General features: G+C 60.5%; 1 protein-coding gene and 2 long non-coding RNA genes across 4 annotated transcripts; all 3 read left to right on the plus strand.

Moving 5' to 3' along the window:
- The first annotated feature begins 741 nt into the window (after nt 1-741).
- On the plus strand, nt 742-4170 carry LOC129200838 (uncharacterized). Its single transcript, XR_008575121.1, has 4 exons — nt 742-838; nt 1830-2096; nt 2276-2385; nt 3922-4170. It is a non-coding gene; the product is annotated as an uncharacterized LOC129200838 (long non-coding RNA).
- A 1016-nt stretch (nt 4171-5186) lies between these two features.
- On the plus strand, nt 5187-7931 carry LOC129200837 (uncharacterized). 2 transcript variants are annotated; one of them, XM_054812082.1, is made up of 2 exons: nt 5187-5282; nt 6679-7931. In XM_054812082.1, the coding sequence occupies exon 2, from the start codon at nt 6771-6773 to the stop codon at nt 7710-7712; it is 942 nt and encodes a 313-aa protein (XP_054668057.1). In that variant the 5' UTR covers nt 5187-5282; nt 6679-6770; the 3' UTR covers nt 7713-7931. The 2 variants fall into 2 exon arrangements, with proteins under 2 accessions (XP_054668057.1, XP_054668058.1); XM_054812083.1 differs by lacking the exon at nt 5187-5282 and adding an exon at nt 5922-6327.
- Nucleotides 7932-8554: 623 nt separating this feature from the next.
- LOC129200840 (uncharacterized) lies at nt 8555-11908 on the plus strand. The gene is made up of 4 exons (XR_008575122.1): nt 8555-8669; nt 9656-9919; nt 10107-10216; nt 11755-11908. It is a non-coding gene; the product is annotated as an uncharacterized LOC129200840 (long non-coding RNA).
- Nucleotides 11909-15974: the final 4066 nt, after the last annotated feature.

Below are 15974 nucleotides of genomic sequence, written 5' to 3' on the forward strand. Positions count from 1 at the left end.
TGGCGGCAGCCTGCACATAGCAGCCCAGCTCTCCAGCAGCCTGACGGACCGACCGTGTGTCTGTTCCACGCCGGACTGGCGAGCGTGGCTCTGGGTAGGACGGCCGAGGTGCCCCAGGGCCGGGCCCCGAGCCCCGGTGCGGAGTCTCTCCCGGGACCGGCTCTGTGTGTGACTGAATAAACGCTTGCGGTCTCTTTTGCCGTGCCGGCTGCGTTGGCGCTTCCTTTGCGGGGGGGGTGGGGCGATGGGGCCGTGATGGAGGGCAGGGGAGGAGGTGTGTGTGGGGGTATTAACGTATTCAACAAGGTCACATTGCTCGCATCCTCGGGATCCAAAAGTGATGCTTCTTGGCTCCGCCCCTCAGGCAAACTCCGCCCTTACGCAACAACTCGCCCTTACGCAAACTCCGGCCCCTTACGCAAACTCCGCCCCTTACGAAAACTCCGCCGTCACGCAAACCCCGCCCGTCACGCAAACCCCCGCCCGTCACGCAAACCCCCGCCCATCACGCAAACCCCGCCCCTCACGCAAACCCCGCCCCTCACGCAAACCCGCCCTCACGCAAACCCCGCCCCTCACGCAAACCCCGCCCTCACGCTCAAACTCCGCCCCCGACGCACGCCAAGCCCCGCCCCTCACGCATCGCACAGCGCATGCTCGCTCGGTGCTGCCGCCTAGTGACCCAAATTTCGGTACTGCAGCGGCAGCGCCGCGCATGCGCAGTGCAGCGCCACGCCCCCTCCCCGGAACCGGCTGCCGGCAGCCGGTGTGCAGGGGCTGCTGTGAGCCGAGGGAGGAGCGGAGGCGTCGCCGGGCTGCGGCTGCACGGAGGGAGAAGGTGAGCGGGGCAGCGGGACGGACCGGCGGGTCCCGGGGAAAGCCCCGAGGAGGGCGGCGGCAGCGGTGCCGCCTCCGAGGAGAGGCGGGGGGGGGGGGGGGGGGGGGTCCGTGTCACAGAGGGGGGGGGGGCTGCCCGGAGCCGTGCGGCGGGGGGGGGGGGTGCGCGCCGTGTCGGAACCGGGCGGGGAGACCGTCCGGAGCCGCGCGGCGGGGGCTGCCCGGAGCCGGCGGGCGTCCGCGCCTTTCGGAGGTGGCTGGGGGGGGGGGGGGGGGGGCGGGGGGGGGGCGCCAGCCCGGAGCCGCGCTGCGGAGCTCGGGGCTGCCGTCGCGGCTCGGCGGGGCTTTCGGGTGAGTCGGCTTTGGGGTGAGGGCACGGGACGGTGTCCCCGCAGGGTCAGGAAGCGTGGAAGGCTGCCTCCCGCGGCACGCCGGCAGTTGCAGTCTTGGGGCACGCGGCTGCTGGTCGGCCATATTGGCTCCCCGGAGCACGCCGGAAGTGTAGTCTTACGGCACTCTAATGGCTGCCACGCGGCGCTTGCCAGTGCGTGCCGGGAGGCGTCGTTTTCGCGGACGTGGCTGCCGGACAGCCCGACTTGCTCTCGCAGGAGCGCGAGGTTGGGGTTTTTTTGCCGGTTTCGAGTGGTTTTCTGCAGGCTTCCAGCCGCTCCCGAGCAGCGGTGCGGCCGTGCTACGAGAGCGCGCGCGCGGCGAGGCGTTGCCCGGTGTCCCGAGACGAGCGCTACCGGTCGGACTCTCCGGAAGCCTGTCCGGCAGCCCCAGGCCGCCCCCGAGCCCTGGCGTGAAGGCGGCAAGCTGGCCCTCGCCTGTGCCGCTTTCTTCCTGAACGGGGGTGCTGGCGGCGGCGGCGGCAGCGGCAGCAGCGCGGGGAAAGAGCGGCGTCTCCGGAAGCCCCTGCAGAAGGAGGAGGGTCTCCGGCCAGGGCCGACCTCCGGTAGTAACGGCCACTGCTTTTTCTTTCCCTCTCCCAGGCCGCGCTGAGGACGTGGTTGCCCGTCCCTCCCTTGGGGATGCCGTCGACTGCACCCGCCTCGCCTGTGCCTGGCCTGGCTCGCCTCGTGGCGTGGGGGCGAAAAGGGACAGGCGGCGGAGCGCTTACCGGCCGTGGACAGCAGCTGCCCTAAGGGAAGCTGGAATGGCCAGAGAAAGGTGAAGAAGAAGAAGAAGAAGAAGAGATGGAAGGCTCTCCGGCCGGCAGCTGCCTCCCGCTGCAGGCAAGAGAGCGCCTGCCTCGCCGGGTGAGGAAAGATCCCTCGTTGCGCTCCGCGGCAGGTCAGGCTGCCGACGGGCACCGCAGGGTCGCCACGCGTAATCCAAAGCACGGTGCGGCCGCGTACCGAGGGAGGCAGGGAGGCAGGCTACTCATCTAGGCAGACTCGTCTCCTCGGAGCTGTAAGACACCCGTGTATTCTCTTAGGCGGAGGACAGCCGAGCGACCGGAGTGACAGCAAAGGAAAGGCGGAGAGCGGGAGAAAGAAGCGTCTGCGCTGGCAAGCTCTCCCGGCAGCGCCGAGAGCCAGAGCTGCGGTGAGTCCTGGGCCCGCGGGGCCCCATCGCCTCTCCTCTGCGTCGCGGGCCCTCCTCTGCCCCCCTCGCTTTCCCACCCCGCTGTGGGGTTTTTTGGTTTGCTTTCTGCTCCCCGCTATGTTCTTTTTCCATCTCGCTCTGACGGGCTGCCTGTCCCCACCTTTTTTAGGTCCTCGCTCTCTCTGCCCCGTAGCCCGTGGCTATTGTTTCCTTCTCTCTCTCCCTGTCTCTCTGTCCGGCCCCCAGCCACTGTTTCTGCATTCCTCCCCCTCGGTCCTGTAGCCCGTCGGTATTTCTGCCATCTCTGGCTCTCTCTGTGCGGCTCCTCGTTCCTGTTGTTCGAGGTCTTCCTTCTCGGCTCCGTAGCGAGTCGTCGTGAGTCTCTCTCTTTCTCCGTCCCTCTTGAGCCTCTTCCCTGCCCCTCGTTTTGAAGGCCCGCCTCTCTGTCCCGGCACCCGTCGCTATGGTTCCTTTTTTCGGTCTGGCTCCGTCTCGCTCCCCGTCCCTGTTTTTCTAAAGTCTCCCCTCTCTGCCTCCTAGCCCGTCGGTACCTTTTTCTTTCCCCGTCGCGGTTCGTCTGGCTCCCTGTCCCTCTTTCTTCCTTCCTTCCTTCCTCCCTGTCTGCCCCGCAGCCCGTCCCTTCGTTCCTTTCTCCTTCCCTCTCTGTCCCTCTCCCGGTCCCCGGCATTAAACTCTGCTTCTCTGCCCGGTAGCTCGCCACCGTCTTACCTTTCCCCGTCTCTCTCTCTGTCCAGCTCCCTCTCTCGAATCTTCAATTCCTCCCTGTCGCTGCAGAAGCCTGTCGGGACTTTTTCCCCTGCCCGGCTTGCCTCTCCCTGTCTCGCGATTCCTCCCTCTCTGCCCTCTTAGCCGCGACCGTTTTTATATTCTCCGTCTCTCCCTCGGTCCGCCTCGAGATCCCGATTGTTTTTTAAAGCGACCGAATCGTCGAGGTTGGCAGAGACCTTTACGATTATCGGGTGGAACCGCGAACCTGGCGCTGGCAAGTCCCCCTCTGCCCCGCAGCCCGTCCCTTCCCTTCCGACGGCCTCTTTCTCCACCTCCCTCTGTCCGGCTCCCGGCCCCTCTTTTCCACTTCCGCCCTCTGTACCCTGTGGCTTTCCCCCTCTTCTTTCTCTCTCTGTCTCTGTTTGAGGAGGAGCAGCTGCCGCCCCAGCGTTCGCACCCCGTTCACGGTGTCGCGCGCCCGCTTCTTCTCGGGCGCGCTTCCTCCTCCTCCTCCTCCTTCGGGCTCGACCCGAGGCTTCCGGCAGCAGTCTCCGGGTGTCGGATTTTGTAAAATAATTAACGTAACTGAAAGGTGCAGCAGCGGGATCGGCCCGGGCGGGGCGCCTCCAAAGAGAGGGACCCCGAACAAAGAAATCCCGGGGCCGTTCCACGCTTGGGTCCCGGACACCCGCCCCTCGCGCGCTGTCCGCGCGTCCCTTAGTCCCGCGGTGACTTTTGGTCTGGGGTCTTCTACCGTCGTCTCGGATTCTTCTTCTGTATAGCTGTGGGCGGTGCGTTATTCCACAGGTGCTGCTGCGCCGATGCTCCGTACGTTCGCAGTAACGGGTAGAGCGGAAGGCTCCGTGGCCAGGGAAGAGCGGCACGGACGCGTTCCTGCTCGCTCCGTTGCACCGGAATTTCGACGGCTGGGTTCGGCCGCTAAATTGATGGCGCTACCGGAAGAAATTTCAGAAAAGTGAGTACTGTGCTTGTCTTTAATCTTTTAAAGTAATTTTTCTACGGGCGCCCGGTCCGTGGCTTAGATATTTGGTTTGCGGCGAAACAGACCCGGAACGTGGCTCCAAGTAGCGTTCCGATTCGCTGAAATTCCCCGTAGTCAGAGAGCAAGAATGGTGAATGTTGCTTGGCGGTTTGAAATCTCAGGCTTTCTCTGAAAGCTGACCTGCCAGAATGAGCCGAAAGCAGGCCGAACGCCAATAGGGATGCCGCAGAAAAGGTCCTCTTCTTGACAGGAGAAGAGCTTGGCGAAACGTCAGCGCCGTTTCCCGTAGGGCCTCCGACGTACCGGTTCGGCAAGCGTGGGCTTTGTGCGATTCCCTCGGGGACGATGGCGAACAAACCTTGTACGGCAGAGAGCATCTTAGCTTACTTTCCATCTCCTGCTCGGTTACTTGCAGAATATTTAATTTGGCGTCGCACGGACCCAGAGGGACGGGTCCCCAACTCATGCTGGTAGGGCAACCCCAGTACCAGCCGGTAAAATCGGAAAAGAGTACGACGTTTTGAAACGTTTGCCTTGCGAGGAGAAGGGCCGTCTCTCGTTAGGCAACTGAATTCTGCGACCGATTTCCACGCCTCACGCGCGTGCGTGCGCGCACACGCGCCCCCCCCCCCCCCCCCCCAACAGGCAGGCTTTGAAGGAGGCAGTCCCTAAGGCAACGCGATCTAAAACGTGGAAGTTTTTTTTTCTATTTTTAATAGTTTCTTACGGATAGGAGGCTCGTGTGAGCGTTTAGCCTGTCCTGTCCTTAATTCTGAACCCACTGGCTGGTGCAGAAGGACGGTCGTGTGACAAAAACAGCATGAAATTTGTCCCTGTGCCGGCTGCGTCCCGTGGTAAAGGAGTACATCTGTTATTCCTGCGTGAAAGATGTTTGATGAGCGTACCGCATCGTCAGAGCTGCTCTTGGTCTGCCTGCAAGCCGTGGGTTATGATTTAGAAATACGTTCGCCTACCGTTCCTTAACTGTGTGGTTTTGGTTTTTATTTTTTCAAAGAAAGGGTGGCTTTTTCGTCGATCTCTTTGTGAGAGTATCAAATCAGGCGGCGGTAAATACGTAGAAGCAACTAGGCGTACTACGGCGTGTACCGGACAGCGTTGGCGTGCCGCTCTGCTAGCAGCGGAGAGCCAGATGAGGATGCCCGTGGTAAGTACTCGTTCTGCCTCCGGCTGAACGGAAAGATTCTCATGTTGAGGGTTCCTGGGCTTGTCTGTGTGATTAGCATTACTTTTTTTTTTTTTTTTTTTTTTTTAATATGAAACAGGGTCAGATAATTGTTGATGAGTGGGACTTTGCGTACTCCTTTAGGTAGTTTTTCGTACTGAACCTTAGATCGGTTACAAAACTTAATCTTTGTGCAGTTTACACGTTTTGTAGCAACTACAAAGACATTTATCCTGTAGGTAAGCTGAAAATAAAAATGCGGTTTCTCACCTGATTTTTCTTTCGGAGGAACGCTCGCCCCCAGCGGCTGGTTTTTTTTGCTAGTGTTGTCGGGGGGAAGGAACGGCGGCGCTTGCCTGGTTTCTTCCCCTAGCCAGGGACCTGAAACTTTGTTTTCCTCAGCTGTTTCACTAGAAATTTACAAGTGTCGGTGGTCAACAGTGGCAGAGAATTGGGTGGCGTTTTCAATTTCAAAGGGAAGGAACGTGTTGATGTTAATTCTGTTACCAAAAGCGAAGTACCAGCTGCTTCCTCTTTCTAGATCTTCTCTCCTTTCGCCGTCCTCCCCGAGGGGTAACGTGGCCACGCCGTATACCTTTTCTGCTCTGGTACCGTTCGTTTGATACGCAGGAGCGCTGTGAAATAAATAGAAGGGCTACGGACAGACATCTGCCATCGTTGCGGCTGCCTTAAATCGTGTATTTGTCCCTTTAGCCCGTCATTTCCTTTCCGCTCAGTTGAGTTACGTGCAGCGTTAGGTTCCAGTCGAGAGCGGTGCCGCCGAACAACGCTCTCGGAGCGTGCGCGGAGGAGGGCGACCGAGATGGCGAGAGGTCTCCGAGGCGAGACTTAGGGGGAGCGGCTGAGGTCACTTGGTTTGTTCAGCTTGGAGAAGGGAAGGCCGAGGGGTGACCTCATCGCAGTCTACACCTTCCTCGAGGGGGACGGCGGAGGGGGAGGCGCTGACCTCCGCTCTCTCCGGTGACCGGCACTAGGACCCGAGGAAACGGGACGAAGCTGCGTCAGGGCAAGTTCAGACCGGACGTTGGGAAAAGGCTTTTCACTGAGAGGGCGGTCGGTCAGTCACGGAACAGGCTCCCCAGGGAAGCGGTCGCAGCCACCGAGCCTGTCAGGAGTTCAAGGAGCGTCTGAACGATGCTCTTAGTCGCACGGTTTAGTTTTAGGTAGTCCCGCGTGGAGCGGGGGCTTGGTCTCGGTGATCCGTATGGGTCCCTTCCAACTTGAGATACTCTATGATTCTGTGAAATCTTCTGGGTTAGAAACGACCTTATTGTAATAGAGAATTCGCTGAACGTGGCTTTGTGCAAGGACTGTCGTCTTAGAATATCTTTTTTTTTTTTTCCCCCCCCCCCCCCAGATATGAGAAAAGCTCTGTCCAGAGATATGGAGACGAAATCAGTTGTACCTCACCCTGTGACACCGGAAGACATTGAGTAACTGTAAGCTGTGATGCTCAGTGAAATTACTAAGAGCGTTAAGTTTCCCGTGCCTTTGCTTTCACTCTCCCATTCTCTTGTCTTGCGGCACGTCGCATTTTTTGAGGCCGTGGAAGCGACACCGGGAGCGATGGGTTGTCAGAACCAGGTCCTCCTGCCTGTCGCTGGTTTTGCTTACCTTCGCCGTCTCTGTGTACCAGCCTGCGTCTCTCTCTCTGTTCCTCAATCCCTGTCCTCTCTTCTCTGTTCTGCTTTGTTTCGCTGCGTATGTCCCGTTCCCTGTCCCACCTTTATCCTTCCTTCCTTCTTCCTCGCCTTTTTCTTTGTCCTTTTGTCCTGCTCCCCGACCCTGTTTCTCGCTCCATCTGACCGTCCTTTTCCTGGCACCTTTGTGTCTCTGCTCCTTGCCCCCGTCTTTCTCTCCCCTCTGCCCAGTCCTCGTCTCCCTCTTTTGTCTCTCTGTCCCTCTGTCCTCCTTCTGCCTCTGCCCCTCTGTCCTGCTCCCTGCCCCTCTTGTTCTCACTCTGCCCCAGCGTCCCGCTCCCCGGTCCTCTTTCCCTCTGTTGCTCTCTCCTTTTATCTCTCCTTCTCCCTGCTCCCCAGCCCGGTTCTCTCACGCTCCCGCTTCCTTTTTTTATTCTCTGTTGCTCTGTCCTGCTCCCCGTGCCGCTGTCCCTCGCCGTACCTCTCGGTCCGGCTCCCTGCCCTTATTCTCTTTTCCTCCCTCGCCGTGGCGCTGCCCGCCCAGGGTCGTTTCTGCCTCTCTGTCCCGCTCCCCGTCCTGGTTTGTCGGTCGCCGTCCCGCTGCCTCTCTTCCTGCCGCTTCTTCCTCCCTCTCTGTCAGGCTCCCTGTCCCCGTCCTTCACTCGCCGTCCCTTTCCTTGCCTCGTGCTTTCTCGCTCGCCGCCGCCGCCCCCCCCATCCAGCTGGCTGCCCCTTTTCTCCTCTCTTCTAGCGTCCTGCAGCTGGCTCCTCGGTTTTGGCGGCAGCCTGCACATAGCAGCCCAGCTCTCCAGCAGCCTGACGGACCGACCGTGTGTCTGTTCCACGCCGGACTGGCGAGCGTGGCTCTGGGTAGGACAGCCGAGGTGCCCCAGGGCCGGGCCCCGAGCCCCGGTGCGGAGTCTCTCCCGGAACCGGCTCTGTGTGTGACTGAATAAACGCTTGCGGTCTCTTTTGCCGTGCCGGCTGCGTTGGCGCTTCCTTTGCGGGGGGGGGGGGCGAGGGGCCGTGATGGAGGGCAGGGGAGGAGGTGTGTGTGGGGGTATTAACGTATTCAACAAGGTCACATTGCTCGCATCCTCGGGATCCAAAAGTGATGCTTCTTGGCTCCGCCCCTGACCCATGCAAACTCCGCCCCCCACGCAAACTCCGCCCCTCACGCAAACTCCGCCCCTCACGCAAACTCACGCCCCCACGCAAACTCCGCCCCTCACGCAAACTCCGCCCTCACGCCAAACAAACTCCGCCCCCACACCAAACTCCGCCCCCGAACGCCCAAGCCGCCCACGCAAACTCCGCCCCCGACGCAAACTCCGCCCGCGACGCACGCCAAGCCCCGCCCCTCACGCAAACCCCGCCCCCGGCGCAAACCCCGCCCCTCACGCAAACTCCGCCCCTCACGCAAACTCCGCCCCTCACGCAAACTCCGCCCCCTCACGCAAACTCAACGCAAACTCCGCCCGCGACGCACGCCAAGCCCCGCCCCTCACGCATCGCACCCAGCGCATGCTCGCTCGGTGCTGCCGCCTAGCGACCAAATTTCGGTACTGCAGCGGCAGCGCCGCGCATGCGCAGTGCAGCGCCACGCCCCCTCCCCGGAACCGGCTGCCGGCAGCCGGTGTGCAGGGGCTGCTGTGAGCCGAGGGAGGAGCGGAGGCGTCGCCGGGCTGCGGCTGCACGGAGGGAGAAGGTGTGCGGGGCAGCGGGACGGACCGGCGGGTCCCGGGGAAAGCCCCGAGGAGGGCGGCGGCAGCGGTGCCGCCTCCGAGGAGAGGCGGGGGGGGGCGGGGCGGCGGGGTCCGTGTCACAGAGGGGAGGGGGGCTGCCCGGAGCCGTGCGGCGGGTGGGGGGGGTGCGCGCCGTGTCGGAACCGGGCGGGGAGACCGTCCGGAGCCGCGCGGCGGGGGCTGCCCGGAGCCGGCGGGCGTCCGCGCCTTTCGGAGGTGGCTGAGGGGAGGCGGGGGCGGGGGGGGGCGCCAGCCCGGAGCCGCGCTGCGGAGCTCGGGGCTGCCGTCGCGGCTCGGCGGGGCTTTCGGGTGAGTCGGCTTTGGGGTGAGGGCACGGGACGGTGTCCCCGCAGGGTCAGGAAGCGTGGAAGGCTGCCTCCCGCGGCACGCCGGCAGTTGCAGTCTTGGGGCACGCGGCTGCTGGTCGGCCATATTGGCTCCCCGGAGCACGCCGGGAAGTGTAGTCTTACGGCACTCTAATGGCTGCCACGCGGCGCTTGCCAGTGCGTGCCGGGAGGCGTCGTTTTCGCGGACGTGGCTGCCGGACAGCCCGACTTGCTCTCGCAGGAGCGCGAGGTTGGGGTTTTTTTGCCGGTTTCGAGTGGTTTTCTGCAGGCTTCCAGCCGCTCCCGAGCAGCGGTGCGGCCGTGCTACGAGAGCGCGCGCGCGCGTGAGGCGTTGCCCGGTGTCCCGAGACGAGCGCTACCGGTCGGACTCTCCGGAAGCCTGTCCGGCAGCCCCAGGCCGCCCCCGAGCCCTGGCGTGAAGGCGGCAAGCTGGCCCTCGCCTGTGCCGCTTTCTTCCTGAACGGGGGTGCTGGCGGCGGCGGCAGCGGCAGCAGCGCGGGGAAAGAGCGGCGTCTCCGGAAGCCCCTGCAGAAGGAGGAGGGTCTCCGGCCAGGGCCGACCTCCGGTAGTAACGGCCACTGCTTTTTCTTTCCCTCTCCCAGGCCGCGCTGAGGACGTGGTTGCCCGTCCCTCCCTTGGGGATGCCGTCGACTGCACCCGCCTCGCCTGTGCCTGGCCTGGCTCGCCTCGTGGCGTGGGGGCGAAAAGGGACAGGCGGCGGAGCGCTTACCGGCCGTGGACAGGAGCTGCCCTAAGGGAAGCTGGAATGGCCAGAGAAAGGTGAAGAAGAAGAAGAAGAAGAGATGGAAGGCTCTCCGGCCGGCAGCTGCCTCCCGCTGCAGGCAAGAGAGCGCCTGCCTCGCCGGGTGAGGAAAGATCCCTCGTTGCGCTCCGCGGCAGGTCAGGCTGCCGACGGGCACCGCAGGGTCGCCACGCGTAATCCAAAGCACGGTGCGGCCGCGTACCGAGGGAGGCAGGGAGGGAGGCAGGCAGGCTACTCATCTAGGCAGACTCGTCTCCTCGGAGCTGTAAGACACCCGTGTATTCTCTTAGGCGGAGGACAGCCGAGCGACCGGAGTGACAGCAAAGGAAAGGCGGAGAGCGGGAGAAAGAAGCGTCTGCGCTGGCAAGCTCTCCCGGCAGCGCCGAGAGCCAGAGCTGCGGTGAGTCCTGGGCCCGCGGGGCCCCATCGCCTCTCCTCTGCGTCGCGGGCCCTCCTCTGCCCCCCTCGCTTTCCCACCCCGCTGTGGGGTTTTTTGGTTTGCTTTCTGCTCCCCGCTATGTTCTTTTTCCATCTCGCTCTGACGGGCTGCCTGTCCCCACCTTTTTTAGGTCCTCGCTCTCTCTGCCCCGTAGCCCGTGGCTATTGTTTCCTTCTCTCTCTCCCTGTCTCTCTGTCCGGCCCCCAGCCACTGTTTCTGCATTCCTCCCCCTCGGTCCTGTAGCCTGTCGGTATTTCTGCCATCTCTGGCTCTCTCTGTGCGGCTCCTCGTTCCTGTTGTTCGAGGTCTTCCTTCTCGGCTCCGTAGCGAGTCGTCGTGAGTCTCTCTCTTTCTCCGTCCCTCTTGAGCCTCTTCCCTGCCCCTCGTTTTGAAGGCCCGCCTCTCTGTCCCGGCACCCGTCGCTATGGTTCCTTTTTTCGGTCTGGCTCCGTCTCGCTCCCCGTCCCTGTTTTTCTAAAGTCTCCCCTCTCTGCCTCCTAGCCCGTCGGTACCTTTTTCTTTCCCCGTCGCGGTTCGTCTGGCTCCCTGTCCCTCTTTCTTCTTCTTCCTTCCTTCCTCCCTGTCTGCCCCGCAGCCCGTCCCTTCGTTCCTTTCTCCTTCCCTCTCTGTCCCTCTCCCGGTCCCCGGCATTAAACTCTGCTTCTCTGCCCGGTAGCTCGCCACCGTCTTACCTTTCCCCGTCTCTCTCTCTGTCCAGCTCCCTCTCTCGAATCTTCAATTCCTCCCTGTCGCTGCAGAAGCCTGTCGGGACTTTTTCCCCTGCCCGGCTTGCCTCTCCCTGTCTCGCGATTCCTCCCTCTCTGCCCTCTTAGCCGCGACCGTTTTTATATTCTCCGTCTCTCCCTCGGTCCGCCTCGAGATCCCGATTGTTTTTTAAAGCGACCGAATCGTCGAGGTTGGCAGAGACCTTTACGATTATCGGGTGGAACCGCGAACCTGGCGCTGGCAAGTCCCCCTCTGCCCCGCAGCCCGTCCCTTCCCTTCCGACGGCCTCTTTCTCCACCTCCCTCTGTCCGGCTCCCGGCCCCTCTTTTCCACTTCCGCCCTCTGTACCCTGTGGCTTTCCCCCTCTTCTTTCTCTCTCTGTCTCTGTTTGAGGAGGAGCAGCTGCCGCCCCAGCGTTCGCACCCCGTTCACGGTGTCGCGCGCACGCTTCTTCTCGGGCGCGCTTCCTCCTCCTCCTCCTCCTTCGGGCTCGACCCGAGGCTTCCGGCAGCAGTCTCCGGGTGTCGGATTTTGTAAAATAATTAACGTAACTGAAAGGTGCAGCAGCGGGATCGGCCCGGGCGGGGCGCCTCCAAAGAGAGGGACCCCGAACAAAGAAATCCCGGGGCCGTTCCACGCTTGGGTCCCGGACACCCGCCCCTCGCGCGCTGTCCGCGCGTCCCTTAGTCCCGCGGTGACTTTTGGTCTGGGGTCTTCTACCGTCGTCTCGGATTCTTCTTCTGTATAGCTGTGGGCGGTGCGTTATTCCACAGGTGCTGCTGCGCCGATGCTCCGTACGTTCGCAGTAACGGGTAGAGCGGAAGGCTCCGTGGCCAGGGAAGAGCGGCACGGACACGTTCCTGCTCGCTCCGTTGCACCGGAATTTCGACGGCTGGGTTCGGCCGCTAAATTGATGGCGCTACCGGAAGAAATTTCAGAAAAGTGAGTACTGTGCTTGTCTTTAATCTTTTAAAGTAATTTTTCTACGGGCGCCCGGTCCGTGGCTTAGATATTTGGTTTGCGGCGAAACAGACCCGGAACGTGGCTCCAAGTAGCGTTCCGATTCGCTGAAATTCCCCGTAGTCAGAGAGCAAGAATGGTGAATGTTGCTTGACGGTTTGAAATCTCAGGCTTTCTCTGAAAGCTGATCTGCCAGAATGAGCCGAAAGCAGGCCGAACGCCAATAGGGATGCCGCAGAAAAGGTCCTCTTCTTGACAGGAGAAGAGCTTGGCGAAACGTCAGCGCCGTTTCCCGTAGGGCCTCCGACGTACCGGTTCGGCAAGCGTGGGCTTTGTGCGATTCCCTCGGGGACGATGGCGAACAAACCTTGTACGGCAGAGAGCATCTTAGCTTACTTTCCATCTCCTGCTCGGTTACTTGCAGAATATTTAATTTGGCGTCGCACGGACCCAGAGGGACGGGTCCCCAACTCATGCTGGTAGGGCAACCCCAGTACCAGCCGGTAAAATCGGAAAAGAGTACGACGTTTTGAAACGTTTGCCTTGCGAGGAGAAGGGCCGTCTCTCGTTAGGCAACTGAATTCTGCGACCGATTTCCACGCCTCACGCGCGTGCGTGCGCGCACACGCGCCCCCCCACCCACCCCCCCCCCAACAGGCAGGCTTTGAAGGAGGCAGTCCCTAAGGCAACGCGATCTAAAACGTGGAAGTTTTTTTTTCTATTTTTAATAGTTTCTTACGGATAGGAGGCTCGTGTGAGCGTTTAGCCTGTCCTGTCCTTAATTCTGAACCCACTGGCTGGTGCAGAAGGACGGTCGTGTGACAAAAACAGCATGAAATTTGTCCCTGTGCCGGCTGCGTCCCGTGGTAAAGGAGTACATCTGTTATTCCTGCGTGAAAGATGTTTGATGAGCGTACCGCATCGTCAGAGCTGCTCTTGGTCTGCCTGCAAGCCGTGGGTTATGATTTAGAAATACGTTCGCCTACCGTTCCTTAACTGTGTGGTTTTGGTTTTTATTTTTTCAAAGAAAGGGTGGCTTTTTCGTCGATCTCTTTGTGAGAGTATCAAATCAGGCGGCGGTAAATACGTAGAAGCAACTAGGCGTACTACGGCGTGTACCGGACAGCGTTGGCGTGCCGCTCTGCTAGCAGCGGAGAGCCAGATGAGGATGCCCGTGGTAAGTACTCGTTCTGCCTCCGGCTGAACGGAAAGATTCTCATGTTGAGGGTTCCTGGGCTTGTCTGTGTGATTAGCATTACTTTTTTTTTTTTTTTTTTTTTTTTTAATATGAAACAGGGTCAGATAATTGTTGATGAGTGGGACTTTGCGTACTCCTTTAGGTAGTTTTTCGTACTGAACCTTAGATCGGTTACAAAACTTAATCTTTGTGCAGTTTACACGTTTTGTAGCAACTACAAAGACATTTATCCTGTAGGTAAGCTGAAAATAAAAATGCGGTTTCTCACCTGATTTTTCTTTCGGAGGAACGCTCGCCCCCAGCGGCTGGTTTTTTTTGCTAGTGTTGTCGGGGGGAAGGAACGGCGGCGCTTGCCTGGTTTCTTCCCCTAGCCAGGGACCTGAAACTTTGTTTTCCTCAGCTGTTTCACTAGAAATTTACAAGTGTCGGTGGTCAACAGTGGCAGAGAATTGGGTGGCGTTTTCAATTTCAAAGGGAAGGAACGTGTTGATGTTAATTCTGTTACCAAAAGCGAAGTACCAGCTGCTTCCTCTTTCTAGATCTTCTCTCCTTTCGCCGTCCTCCCCGAGGGGTAACGTGGCCACGCCGTATACCTTTTCTGCTCTGGTACCGTTCGTTTGATACGCAGGAGCGCTGTGAAATAAATAGAAGGGCTACGGACAGACATCTGCCATCGTTGCGGCTGCCTTAAATCGTGTATTTGTCCCTTTAGCCCGTCATTTCCTTTCCGCTCAGTTGAGTTACGTGCAGCGTTAGGTTCCAGTCGAGAGCGGTGCCGCCGAACAACGCTCTCGGAGCGTGCGCGGAGGAGGGCGACCGAGATGGCGAGAGGTCTCCGAGGCGAGACTTAGGGGGAGCGGCTGAGGTCACTTGGTTTGTTCAGCTTGGAGAAGGGAAGGCCGAGGGGTGACCTCATCGCAGTCTACACCTTCCTCGAGGGGGGACGGCGGAGGGGGAGGCGCTGACCTCCGCTCTCTCCGGTGACCGGCACTAGGACCCGAGGAAACGGGACGAAGCTGCGTCAGGGCAAGTTCAGACCGGACGTTGGGAAAAGGCTTTTCACTGAGAGGGCGGTCGGTCAGTCACGGAACAGGCTCCCCAGGGAAGCGGTCGCAGCCACCGAGCCTGTCAGGAGTTCAAGGAGCGTCTGAACGATGCTCTTAGTCGCACGGTTTAGTTTTAGGTAGTCCCGCGTGGAGCGGGGGCTTGGTCTCGGCGATCCGTATGGGTCCCTTCCAACTTGAGGTACTCTATGATTCTGTGAAATCTTCTGGGTTAGAAACGACCTTATTGTAATAGAGAATTCGCTGAACGTGGCTTTGTGCAAGGACTGTCGTCTTAGAATATCTTTTTTTTTTTTCTTCCCCCCCCCCCCCCCAGATATGAGAAAAGCTCTGTCCAGAGATATGGAGACGAAATCAGTTGTACCTCACCCTGTGACACCGGAAGACATTGAGTAACTGTAAGCTGTGATGCTCAGTGAAATTACTAAGAGCGTTAAGTTTCCCGTGCCTTTGCTTTCACTCTCCCATTCTCTTGTCTTGCGGCACGTCGCATTTTTTGAGGCCGTGGAAGCGACACCGGGAGCGATGGGTTGTCAGAACCAGGTCCTCCTGCCTGTCGCTGGTTTTGCTTACCTTCGCCGTCTCTGTGTACCAGCCTGCATCTCTCTCTCTGTTCCTCAATCCCTGTCCTCTCTTCTCTGTTCTGCTTTGTTTCGCTGCGTATGTCCCGTTCCCTGTCCCACCTTTATCCTTCCTTCCTTCTTCCTCGCCTTTTTCTTTGTCCTTTTGTCCTGCTCCCCGACCCTGTTTCTCGCTCCATCTGACCGTCCTTTTCCTGGCACCTTTGTGTCTCTGCTCCTTGCCCCCGTCTTTCTCTCCCCTCTGCCCAGTCCTCGTCTCCCTCTTTTGTCTCTCTGTCCCTCTGTCCTCCTTCTGCCTCTGCCCCTCTGTCCTGCTCCCTGCCCCTCTTGTTCTCACTCTGCCCCAGCGTCCCTCCCCCGGTCCTCTTTCCCTCTGTTGCTCTCTCTCTTTTATCTCTCCTTCTCCCTGCTCCCCAGCCCGGTTCTCTCACGCTCCCGCTTCCTTTTTTTATTCTCTGTTGCTCTGTCCTGCTCCCCGTGCCGCTGTCCCTCGCCGTACCTCTCGGTCCGGCTCCCTGCCCTTATTCTCTTTTCCTCCCTCGCCGTGGCGCTGCCCGCCCAGGGTCGTTTCTGCCTCTCTGTCCCGCTCCCCGTCCTGGTTTGTCGGTCGCCGTCCCGCTGCCTCTCTTCCTGCCGCTTCTTCCTCCCTCTCTGTCAGGCTCCCTGTCCCCGTCCTTCACTCGCCGTCCCTTTCCTTGCCTCGTGCTTTCTCGCTCGCCGCCGCCGCCCCCCCCATCCAGCTGGCTGCCCCTTTTCTCCTCTCTTCTAGCGTCCTGCAGCTGGCTCCTCGGTTTTGGCGGCAGCCTGCACATAGCAGCCCAGCTCTCCAGCAGCCTGACGGACCGACCGTGTGTCTGTTCCACGCCGGACTGGCGAGCGTGGCTCTGGGTAGGACAGCCGAGGTGCCCCAGGGCCGGGCCCCGAGCCCCGGTGCGGAGTCTCTCCCCGAACCGGCTCTGTGTGTGACTGAATAAACGCTTGCGGTCTCTTTTGCCGTGCCGGCTGCGTTGGCGCTTCCTTTGCGGGGGGGGGGCGAGGGGCCGTGATGGAGGGCAGGGGAGGAGGTGTGTGTGTGGGGTATTAACGTATTCAACAAGGTCACATTGCTCGCATCCTCGGGATCCAAAAGTGATGCTTCTTGGCTCCGCCCCTGACCCATGCCAAACTCCGGCCCCCCCCCCCCCGCAAAC

The sequence above is a fragment of the Grus americana genome, unplaced genomic scaffold (genome assembly GCF_028858705.1).
Source record: "Grus americana isolate bGruAme1 unplaced genomic scaffold, bGruAme1.mat scaffold_563, whole genome shotgun sequence".
Lineage (NCBI taxonomy): Eukaryota > Metazoa > Chordata > Aves > Gruiformes > Gruidae > Grus > Grus americana.